At 47.2% G+C, this 11,825-nt stretch overlaps 4 protein-coding genes across 4 annotated transcripts; 3 read left to right on the top strand and 1 right to left on the bottom strand.

Annotated features, from left to right (window-relative positions):
- Positions 1-1,504: 1,504 nt before the first annotated feature.
- Positions 1,505-3,230, top strand: PFICI_03172 (uncharacterized protein; the record flags this gene model as incomplete). The annotated part of the gene is made up of 2 exons (XM_007831753.1): positions 1,505-2,447; positions 2,509-3,230. The coding sequence occupies 2 exons, from the start codon at positions 1,505-1,507 to the stop codon at positions 3,228-3,230; spliced, it is 1,665 nt and encodes a 554-aa protein (XP_007829944.1).
- A 1,126-nt stretch (positions 3,231-4,356) lies between these two features.
- PFICI_03173 (uncharacterized protein) lies at positions 4,357-6,713 on the bottom strand (the record flags this gene model as incomplete). The annotated part of the gene is made up of 7 exons (XM_007831754.1): positions 4,357-4,676; positions 4,818-4,997; positions 5,142-5,444; positions 5,543-6,145; positions 6,201-6,375; positions 6,425-6,677; positions 6,709-6,713. 7 exons carry the CDS (start codon positions 6,711-6,713, stop codon positions 4,357-4,359), a joined length of 1,839 nt encoding a protein of 612 aa, XP_007829945.1.
- Positions 6,714-8,351: 1,638 nt separating this feature from the next.
- On the top strand, positions 8,352-8,960 carry PFICI_03174 (uncharacterized protein; the record flags this gene model as incomplete). The annotated part of the gene is made up of 3 exons (XM_007831755.1): positions 8,352-8,502; positions 8,559-8,612; positions 8,668-8,960. The coding sequence occupies 3 exons, from the start codon at positions 8,352-8,354 to the stop codon at positions 8,958-8,960; spliced, it is 498 nt and encodes a 165-aa protein (XP_007829946.1).
- Positions 8,961-10,493: 1,533 nt separating this feature from the next.
- On the top strand, positions 10,494-11,480 carry PFICI_03175 (uncharacterized protein; the record flags this gene model as incomplete). Its single annotated transcript, XM_007831756.1, has 1 exon — positions 10,494-11,480. One exon carries the CDS (start codon positions 10,494-10,496, stop codon positions 11,478-11,480), a length of 987 nt encoding a protein of 328 aa, XP_007829947.1.
- Positions 11,481-11,825: the final 345 nt, after the last annotated feature.

Here is an 11,825-nt window from a genome sequence, read left to right on the forward strand (position 1 = left end):
CTTCCTCTCCCTCTTGGCTGTTGATTTCGATCACGGTCATTTTTCATTTTCCGCTCCCTCTTGACTGTTGGTTGAAATCATGGCCATCCGAATGAATATCCTCCAACGGAGCCCGGAGGCAGGCGCAGCTACACCGGGATGCCTTCCAGTCATGGTTGACACCATGTCTGCCGCCAAAATGGGTACGTGACCTTTCTCCCACACGTTCGCTCCTTCCCATGTCCCGATTTAACCACACAAATTACGCACACAACTTCCAAAAAGCAAAATGAGTACCAGCGCACCTGCTGAGTTGAAAAATGCAGGAAAAATATGCTCCTCGAGCTCCAGTTTCTCATCCTCCAACCTTTATCCTCCAACCTTCATCTTCCAAACCACCACACCCCGAGACTGGCACAACTCCATCGTGATCAACACGGCCTCACCGGGTCTCTTGCCGGTCGTGCAGTTGTACTTGTATGCTCAAGTCAAGTTTTGCCATTTTCATGCTAATATTTCCTCAGACACTCTCACGAGACTCGTGGTTGACTGACCTCCTTCTCGGTATGTCTTTTGGTCCTGCAATTTTCCCTGACATTTCCCAGAACCAGCTCCAACAGTTCCAGCTCTCCCCGTCTGCACTTGATGCTACCATTCCACTACCTTTTGTGCCAATTCCAGTGGTCATGCTGACAAGGTCGCTAGTCTGTTCTTGAGCACTGTCGGTGGTTGCGTTTCCACCAGCACTGCTTCAAGTCACTTGTACGTGTCTCACTCCATGTCTACCGTTGTGCTCGTGCTGATAATTCATGTCCAGTGTGTCGTTTTGTTTTCTCGGTTCGGTTCTGTTTTCAACTCGGCACTGCTTCTGTATGTTCTCTCTGGTGCACCTCGAGTGACTTTGCTGACTTGGCCATGTCCAGTGTTGACTGTTTTCTCGATTTGGTTCTGCTTTCAACTGGAACTGCTTCTGTATGTCCTCTCCTCTTCCCATCACGGTGACCATGCTGACGTTCCATACCCAGTGTTCGACATTGTCTGTTTTCTCGGTTCGGTTCTGTGTTCAACTCGGAACTGCTTCTGTATGTCCTCTCCTCCTCCCATCACGGTGACCATGCTGACGTTCCATACCCAGTATCCCATTGTTCATCTGCTTTCTCGGTTCGGTTCTGTCTTCATTTCGGCACTGCTTCTGTATATGCTTGCACCCTCCCATCCCAGTCCCCATGCTAACTTGGTCATGTCCAGGGTTCAACATTGTTCATCTCTTTTGTCGGTCCTGTCTTTCAACTCGGGATTACTCTTCAGTCGGTTCCTGTACGTGTCCTGTCATCTTGCTGCTCCCATCCGAAAGGTTATACTGACATGTACCTAGTCTGCCTTTCATATTTCCTTTCCCTTTCATCTTCCTCTCTTCTCCCCCCGGTACTCGTTCTCGACCAGTCTTGGTACGTTTACTCACAACTCTCTCTGCCTTGGTTATGCTCCGTGATACTGATCCACGACATGCAGGTCAAACGCAACCATGGCTCCCGTCCGCAAGAAGAAAACAGATGCTCGACATTCGCCGGCAACGGTCAAATGTCCAACATGTGGTGGGGCCTTCCGCAATAGATTCCGTCTCAATGCACACCTGGAGACACACAAGCCCAGAAAGGATCGCAAGATGTACCAGTGCACTCATGAAGGTTGTACCCGGACTTTCACCACAAAGGGTAACCTCACTCAACATATGATGGTACACGAAGAAGTTCGTGAGCTCTACCCTTGCCCAATGAAAGGCTGTGAGACGAAGGTGCTGTCTCAGTCCCAGCTTGCTAGTCATCTGGAGACGCACAAGGCAGAACGGAAAAGGTACTTCTGCACCGAGAAGGGCTGCGACAAGTCGTTCTCCTGCCAAAGTAATCTCAATTTTCATGTGCGCACAGTACACGAGAACCAGCAACGTCATCACTGCACCAAGGAAGGCTGTCCCAAGTCGTTCACATCACGAAGTCATCTCGAAAGACACATACGGACCGTGCACAAGACCGCGCGACGTTTTCACTGCACCGAGGAGGGCTGTACCAAGTCGTTCAAGGAACGAAGTCATCTCGAAAGACATGTGCAGACCGTGCACAACGAGAAGCGACGACTTTATGAATGCTCCGAGGACGGCTGCGACAAGTCGTTCAAAACCATCGAAGGGCGCCAACGACACATCGATGCCAAGCACTCCGAAAACCCCCCACGTCATGAATGCCCTGAGGACGGCTGCGGTATGTCGTTCACATGGGGCGGTTCTCTCAAGAAACATCAGGAGAGCGCGCATGGTGAACCGACAAAAGAGCATCTGGCATGGGTCGAAGGTCGGCGTTTGGAACGTGTAGCTTGGCTGGCTGAGAAGCGTGCGAACGGCATATGTGACGCGACAAAGTCCTGCGATCGCCTGCCACTGGAGCCTCACAGCAAGTGTCTGGCTCACCTGAGTAGGTCGTCCCACCGCCGTGCACAATACACGTATTCCTCATGTCTAACCGTGGACAACAGGCTTGATCAAACCATGGGAGGAGGCCCTTGCGGCCGCAGCAACGGCCGAGAAAGATAATTCCAAAAAGGCTCGCAAAGGGTTTGGCAGTACCATCATGGATGCTGATGACATGAGAGAAATACTGGATGATGGACTTCCCCTCAAGATTGACTACTTCGACCTTTTCCGACAGGTCAAGGATTCTGTGGATCAGCCTGACGGCACCGATTTCATTGTCGACGTTGAGGGGTCCAACGCGAGTGCCCAAGCCTACGAAGTCTCAGTCTTCAGACCAGACAACACACGCATTCTGACAACCGTCGTTGACTGGGAGATGGAGACAAAGTGTCTAGGGGCCGACGGCAACTACATTGATGCTAAAACTGTAACCAAGATCTACAAGGGAGGGAAGCGAACATTCGGTATGACGCGGGAAGACATTGCTGACAAGCTAACTGCGGCTGGAATGGATGCGTTGAGCACTATCTTTATGTGGGGTGGCTCGCTAGACCTTCGTTGCCTCAAAGGAACACTTGGAGAGTTCATGGACTTCCCGGAGGAGTCAGTCGATTGCATGAGACTATGGAAATCATCTCTTCCTGGGCTGCCAAACCATCAGCTGAGCACAGTATACTCGATCTGTTTTCCGGATTCGGACCTCGTGTATCAAAGACATCGGGCAGAGGCAGATACCAAGATGTGTCTCAAGCTGAATAAGCTGTTTGTGGAGAGCGTCGACTAGTGTTAGGTTAGGAGGTTGCTTTGCTGGAGATATTTCGGGTGGAGACACATATTTGCTTTTTTTGCTTTGAAATTCTTTTCTCATGGTGGAGAGGACAACAAGGTGTAATGTGGTGGATGCTGTCAGCAAGAACTATTAGCTACAACTGTATCATATGATTACAAGAGGCTATCTTTGGGAGACTCATGCTAGAATTAGCTTTACCAGTAATCTCATAATTGGAAGCCACTCTATGCAATTCATGTGATCCACCAGAAAACATCGCCGAGACTTGGAGAAAGAGCTCAGTACATTGATGCAGCATCTACCTAGATCCCTTGAGAACAATGGTAATTACAACCCACACGAACTCTGTGATATGACTGCTAAGGCCTACAAATAGCTCTTGTCTATAGTCATTATGCTGCTATTCGCATCCGCTTGTTCGAATCTGTGATGCATGGCCAGCAGAGCGATAGCTTTGAGCCTACCAACTTTCGTCCCGATTTTCTCTGGAATTGTCTCAAGAACACAAATATGCTCATTAACAAATATCTTTCCTTGTCAATCGAAACCTTCCCGACCCTCGCATTCACCTCGATGCTTCATCTAGCGCTAGCCATCATCAAAGCAACACAGCTATTGCTCAAGGAAGACCACAACTGGGACATAGACCTGGCCAGGGCAAGCGTTGATTTGGGAGACCTTTTACAGAAGCTCAGTGACTGCTTCGACGCGGTCAATCAACTTGGCCAACCCAGATGCGGCATACTCCTTGATGGTCGGCCTTTCTTTGCCACGCATGCTCGAAATTTTCGATGGATGCGCGAAGGGTACCTGGCAAAATCCGGATTGGGCAATACTGTGTATGTCAATTCATCCTTCATGGAGCCCTTGTTTGGGCAATATTTTGAGCAACATGATGGTGTCGAACTCTGGCAGCAATTGGCCGATCTGAATGGCGGGGTCATGTTTTGAGCTCCACGCCCAATTAACCTAACCTAGGGTAGTATAGGGACATTTTGTATGCAATAGATATATACTAAAACCATCCTTTTGTTCCAATAAAAGATGGATTGGCTAAGTTTGAATTAAGATTAATATTACGGTATGACGTGGTACATGATTATACGAATTTATGAGTCGGTTATATGCCAGAGTCCTCCTGAACAATGGCCTTGGCAGTCTGGTATTCACTCCAAGCGTCACAAGTGTCTTGCAAGCGATCAGTGTCTACGGTCTGCATGATCTCGCTTTGACGCTCCACAAACTGCAAAGCAAAACCCTCCGAGGTGTGCCAGCCAATGTGGCAGTGCATCAACCAGGCACCGGGGTTATCGGTATAAAATGCAATAGCTACGTAGCCGCTTCCCGGCAACATGACGACGTCTCTTCGGGGTGGGTTATCGGTCTTGAGGGTAACAGTGTCATCAAATGAGCCACTGCCTTGGGCGAGGATGACAAAATCTAGTGATTTCATGAGTTTTAGCTTCTTTAACTCAATGATAATGTTGGGTGTTTATAGTTTCAATTGTTAAGACATTGAGGGGTGAAATAAAGACAAGAGCGAGGGAAAGAAAGAGTTGGACAAAACACATGCTGACTTACCGTGACCATGAAGATGGATAGGATGGCTGACCTGGAAATTGGTCTCTATAATAAGATACACCCATACGTTGGCTTCATCCAGAGTAACAACTGCATTGGAGCTTTCGAACTCGGTCACGTTGTTATAGAGCTGGAGAAGAGATGGGTCGGCCCAGTCGGTGATCATAGTGGTAGAGTTGACTATACCGAACAAAAACGTGTCAGTATTCCTCTTTTGGATGCTTAAATGTGTGGCAGGTTGCCGTAGCTGATTGCTTGTGCCATAGGCAACTGAAGTATTGCCGTGACCGGGGACAGGGCCAGAAGAAGTGACATGTGACTCACGGAACCATCTAAATCCTTGTCCATTATACATGTTGACAGAAGCCAATTCGATGATCTCAGTTGACATTGCTCCGACAGTCTGCGAGACCACGGGCACGAGGTTATCAGTCTCGTCATCGCACGCATCGACATAATCATATCCGGTACTTGTGGGCAGTGTATTTGAGCCCTCGTAGTAGACGATACCCTTGATGTTATCCTTCATGTCGTTAGAACTACAAGAACTCATCGGTATGCTTCTCATCCAGAAGCTGTCGGCTACAGCTCCTTGATTGGCAGTCACAATGACATCGTAACGTTGACCTGTTATGTTTACATTAGTATCATTTCACCATTCATAAATATACTTAGAAAACTTATGTCGGGGCATATTAGAGGGCTTGATGTGTAATGACTCTTACCTCCTCCAAGAGTTATGATCTCGGCCGTGTACGGCTCAATAGGAACAAGATCACTGGCAATGACCGTAAGAGTATGATTGTCGATGCTGAACTTGAAGCTAGAGTCAATAGCTCCGTTGATAACTCTCATTCGATACGAAGTGCCTGGAGTGAACGTCATGTTCCACCGTTCTCCAGTCTGCTCGCTTGAGTCGTCATCACCATATACATTCTTTCCATTGAGTAATCCATTTGATTGTCCAGGAGGGCCCCTGGTCTCTGCAACCGCGAACAGCTCATCAGGAGTCTGATGAGTCCAATCGCTCAAAAAGATTGTACCTGCGTCCACATCGTAATTGGCAGAGGCTGGCCCGTTGATGACAATGGGGCCAAATACGCCTTGCCAGGCTTGCAGAGCAAAGTGCGAGTGATACCACGTAGTGCCATACTGTGTTGCCCTCCATTTGTATGTTATACTGGTTCCGGGAGGGGTAGGACATTGGGTAATAGAAGAGACTCCATCTTGGTCGTTTGTGTAGTTTTGGCGTATTCCGTGAAAGTGCAGAGATGTTCCGTTTACCGAGGTGGTTAGAGCATTGGTTAGATGAACAATGATATAGTCTCCTATATGGGGGTCAGTTTATAGCCGCAAAGAAGAAAGTATATAATAGCCACAAACCCCAATCCGCGGTAATGGTTGGCCCCGGAATACTGCCATTAATAGCTTCCACAAATCTTTCTACACCATCTGGTGATGCAGTGCCCTCAGTTAGCTCAAACCAGTATTCCCGGGTAACACCTGTATCGGGGACCTCTGTGTAGTAGTCTGTTGAAATATCGAAGCCGTTGCCCCACTGGGAACGAGTTGATGCAGTGTTACCAAAGGTGGCTTGCGCGCTAGACGAAGTCGTTGTAGACGAGATGGTTGTAGATGAGACGGTTGCGGATGAGTTGGTTGTTGATAAGCCGATAGTTGATGTTGCCGTTCCAGATGTGACAATTCCAGATGTGTCCGCCGCAGAAGAGACGCTTGGGGACACGCTTGATGAGACGCTTGACGAGACGCTTGAAGCGGTTCCACTTGGCGAAGAAATGATCGTCGAGACGCTTCCAGAGTAAACGTTTCCTGCAGAGACCGTTGCCGAAGACTCGCTTGCTGAAGAGACGGTTCCAGAAGAGAAACTCACAGCATAGTCGTTTGCTGAAGAGATGCTTGCAAAGGAGATGGTTGCCGATGAAGTGATTTCTGAGACGCTTGTAGAAGAAATACTACCAGTTGAGGCGCCTACAGAATGGCAAGATGAGCAGGAAGATGAATAGAATGAGTGAGACGCTGAAGCATTTGCTGAGGATCCAGTTCCCGAATCCGATAGTGAGATAGTAGAGGATGCCGAAGAGTGACTTGAGAGACCTGAGTATGATGCAGTGACTCTTGAGGACTCGCTTGCCGGACTCCGACTAGGAGTCGAAGCCAAGGAAACTGTGGCTACGTTGTGGATAAGAGTCTCCGAAACTCCAGCCGTAGCTGAAGTTCCGAATATCAGAGAGTTTTCTGAAAGTGGTAAACGAGAGTGTTTGTGGCAGGCTGCATTTGTGAGGGATGGAAGGGATAGCAGCGCCCCGGCTGAGAATAAAGACAACAACATTATGCTAAACGAATGACTACCAGGAGAATCCTAAGTGAATGAACATTGGAAATAGTTCATGGCGAATCACAGAGGTTCTCTGCATTTCTTATACCTGCACACTTGATCATGATGGTAGGTTTCCAGTTCGGTAATACTAGGCTGGAATCCGCGACAAGCTCCGAGCTGACTATGACCGAGAGTATCCCTGGAAAGCTCTGGGTGCCGTTACCTGAAAAGACATTGACCTGAAATCATTGATTTCACCTACCGCAAAAGTGTGGAAATACGAGTTGCGTATACTACGAGCTATTTTGTTCAGCTACTGTCCCACTCCAGAATTCAACGCTTGGGCGGTCAATGTGAATACGAATCTCCTGGGAGCGTTCCGTCGCTAGTGAGCTACCATTTAAAACTCACAGTTGAGATGACATCTAGACCACAAATTTTAGGAAAGGCTGTGATCGAATCAGGAGTAATGTGGATACTTTTGCAAAGCGTTTGGTCCACCGTCTCCCGTATTCCATTCCTTGCTACGATCTCGCCGATCCCCCGCGATAAGCCCCCACTGAACTGGATACAGATCTATCCCACACAAATCATGTCGATTCCCATCCAGACACACTGAACAGATCGAATTGTCTCATTTTACCCTCTCATCATGATTTTGAATATTGTTTCTATATACCAACGTGTTTCCTCGAGTTTTTTGGGCTCTCAGGCCCCTTTTCTCATGATACGCGTCCTACCCACTTAACTCCCGGCTCTATCGACTAGTTTTCCGACAAAGTAAGTCAATGCGCTAGAATCGGCTTGCCCAACTAAAATGGACTACCGCTGGGCCAGTGCTTCTCGATAGAGTTCGGAGTATCTGCCAAGGCTTCGGGTACTGCACCCATGCCCTTTAGAGTCTCCAAATGATATAAACTGCATTCTGGGCTTTTCTCGATCCAAGCTTTAATGCGCTGCTGCGGTAGAGCAGATACGATGGTTAGCTCCTTGGACGCGTCATCCCGGGGAAAATTTATCTTCATTAGCCGGATTATGGGTCAAGGTAATAATTGGATAGGTATATACACAGCCATTCCGTAGCGCAGCCATCTTCAAACCAGACGACTGCAGTACTGGCAACTACATCGCTCATTTTCCTATTCAACTACTGACATATATTCATTCGCTCATTTTATCTCGTCTCTTTATTCGTCATGTTTGCTAAAATCTGTCATATTCTCCCACTGGGCCTCGGTGCTGTCGCCGTTGCTATCCAGAGTAGGGCAACAACCAACATTGGTTTCTATGCCTATGCTTCTTCGTCTTCTGCTGGAATAGGAGGCCTACCGGTGCAGTACATTGATGGTATGTAGACTGCTCCCGTGTGCGCGAAGTTTTGCATTTCTGACTAACCGATGCAGGCATGGCTTATGTCGTTGACACGGCTGTTGTAACCACTGGGGAAAACGTGACTTGTGAGTGACCCCTATTTCATTTTTGACCACACGAGACTACTGACCACATACTTAGTCTCTCTTGTGTCCACAACCTTTGCTGCAACTACTGCGGACGGTGACAAGAGTCTGCTTTACATCCCTTCAACCTCTGGCGCTGTGGGCTTTACCTCTGCAGCCAGTGAAACAAAGGTCACGACCAAGTTTGGAACGTACGGCACGGTAGTGTACAACTACCATACTGGTTCCATCGAGACCCTCTTCTATGCCGAGCCTACTGAGACGACGGGCTTATGGCAGCTCACTTGGGACAGCGACAACACTGATGCAATCGCTGTAGCTATCAAGGATAATGCTCCAACATCATAGAGAATTGTCTCAGTCGTCTTTGGGGACATCAAAGCAGATAGAATCACGTACATCATGTTCTAATGCGCATGGTCTCGATAAATAATGCGTTTGCGTTTCGGTGATAGTTAGATACCTACCTAGTATATCAGACATATAGTTTGTGTTATTGCACAGATTCTAATCAATCGTGAGAGCCAATTAAACATTTTATTGAATCTTTGGTGTAATCTGTCATCGCTGTGCTGATACTTGCGCAACTCTGTTGTACTTGGACGGTTAACCTCTTCCTTAAGATGTTGATTATTTGGAATTCATTAAGAACTAGTGACAACGACAGCGTAACAGTAGCAGCGATTTCGATCTCACCGAGGTCAATACCATACCCGCATGGATTGCAGTCAATTTTCAAACGCTGTCCCAATCGCTTTCGGGTGGGCGAACACGGAGGCCTCAAATAAGCATGCTGGAACTTCCTTTACGACTAATGTAGGTTGCATGGTGCTGCCAGTTCTGCTTATATGAAGATAGAGGTCCAGTGAAAAGTCTTGGACTTTTTGTCTACTGCATCGATGTACATGATTGGGTATATTCATACAAAACAAAAAAGATAACGGCGAGAATTCAAAGTAATAGATAATTAACTTTCAGTCACAATTGTCGTTTGTGCTCATGGAGATTCAGTACCCACCACTTATACCAGTATTCGTCCTTACCTAAATTTGTAGATGGTTGGGTTTGGAACTGGGAACATCTCAATAGGTGACTCTAGTTACGGGTCCGCAGGGATCATGGTGACTACGTACAAATAAATCTAATAGCGGCCGAACTGGCGCCTACGAAGCAAAAAAGGGCGCCGGACGAATCAGTGTAACAAACGGCCATTAATTAGTAACCCCTTATATGTCTTGATCAAAATTTTGGAATGGGTTTTAACCTTGGGCTTTCGTGACTTTTATATACCTAGACATGACAGTCAAGGACAAGCAAGCCGACTCCCGCTCGATCCATACACTGTGCCGCATAGTAGCAGCAACGCATTAATGAAAAGTGGCACCAGGGAATCCGCGACGCGCTGGGTATAATTCCAATGATGCATTCGCTTACATCACCGGGAAGAAGAAAATCACCTTACCTTGGTTATTTCGAAGTGGACATGGTGTCTCGTGAAATAATTTATTAGATCCTAAGCTACGAGCAGTATTTCCATTCGCTGTGATTGCAAGACTGCCGGTCATTCGTGTGTCTCGCAGCACGCATTTCAAGTGCCTGCCAAGTACATAATATATAAGCCTGTGCAATCTGTCGCTGCTAAGAAGATTAAGGGATGTGGTTTAGTCCAATTACGAAAGCGGAGCTGGAGGGTTGGGAAGTTCTCGATAAACAATACCCCAGAAATACAAGAAGGATCCTTACAGCGTTATGGCCATTTCCGGTTGCGGGGCTGTCATAACTACATCTCGGTATAAATGCTTAGTAGAGCTCCGTCACCCTGTTCCAAGTTTTCACCGAACTGTTTATCCATTCATCACTTGCTAAAGATAAATTGCCATCATGACCAACCAAATGCTTTCCTTTATTAACATTTTGAGTTTCGTAGGACTTGTTACACTTCTCACTTGTGCGTATAGAACTTTCAATTGGGTTCTTTTATACACGCGACCATCACGTTTGCGACGCTTCGCGCACCCATCTCCCAATGGGGAGGAATGTTGGGCCCTGGTTACCGGTGCCTCTGATGGGATCGGCAAAGCTTTCGCACATGAGCTTGCCGCGAATGGCTTCAATGTCGTACTCCATGGTCGAAACGACGCCAAACTTCACCGCGTAGTTTCTGAGCTCCAAGCGACATTCCCACGGCGTTCATTTAGGGTGCTTGTCGCTGACGCTAGCAACGTCGCGGATACCGTTCATCTCGCTACCGGTTCTGGATCGGCCAAATTTGAATTTTTGGAACACTTATACGTCACGGCATTAATCAACAACGTTGGTGGCAGTGTCTTGAGCCCTGATTACCCCCCATTGAGTGCAACACCAGAGTCCAGCATCGCAAGCAACGTGAGCCTCAATGCTCTCTTCCCACTGCATCTGACGCGTGTTCTGCTGCCAAGACTCGCCCAGAACCAACCGTCGCTCGTCCTGAACATGAGTACACAGGCAAGCACCGGGCAGCCTTTAAACTGTTGTTACGCTGCTAGTAAAGCGTTTCTCATTTCACTTACGCGAGGCCTGCGACTAGAGATGTTCATGGAGGGTGTCGATGTGGAAATACTAGGCATACAGTGTGGGAGAGTCACAGGAGCTGCGGGCTTCACTGATGCTCCCTCATTATTTGTACCCAGTGCTATTAGGATGGCTCGGGCAGCTTTGGCGAGAACTGGTTACAACGCTGGGGTGGTCACAGGTTATATCGGGCACTCACTACAGCTCATGCCGTTGACTATATTACCTGCGTGGGTAGTAGACCAGCTGTTTATGAATATCATGCGTCGCGTCAGCGAAGGGAGATTTGGAGGAGGACAATCGCGGAAGTCACGGTAAGGGATGCGCGGCAGGCTTTTGGGTACCCTCGATAAGAATCAAAAAACCGTCAACAGCACTCGACTGGTTACTTTGTCATCCCATAGCTAGATAATAGAACCATGCTTTTACCACACTGAAGTTAAACTTATATAATAATTAATGCATTATATTTAAAAACAGCAGCGCAGGGGAAGATGGTGTGTATTAAATATAACTACGGATAATTTAAAATATAAAAATTAAAAGATTGCTTTATATTCGTAAATAAACTTTCCCGAAAGATCTTGTATATTATAAGTTAATTTATATTTGAAAATATATATTTTAAAATTATAATATTTCTTTTTCTCTTTTTCTCTTTTT

This window comes from Pestalotiopsis fici, assembly GCF_000516985.1.
Source record: "Pestalotiopsis fici W106-1 unplaced genomic scaffold PFICI_Scf_2, whole genome shotgun sequence".
In the NCBI taxonomy this organism is placed as follows: Eukaryota; Fungi; Ascomycota; class Sordariomycetes; order Amphisphaeriales; family Sporocadaceae; genus Pestalotiopsis; species Pestalotiopsis fici.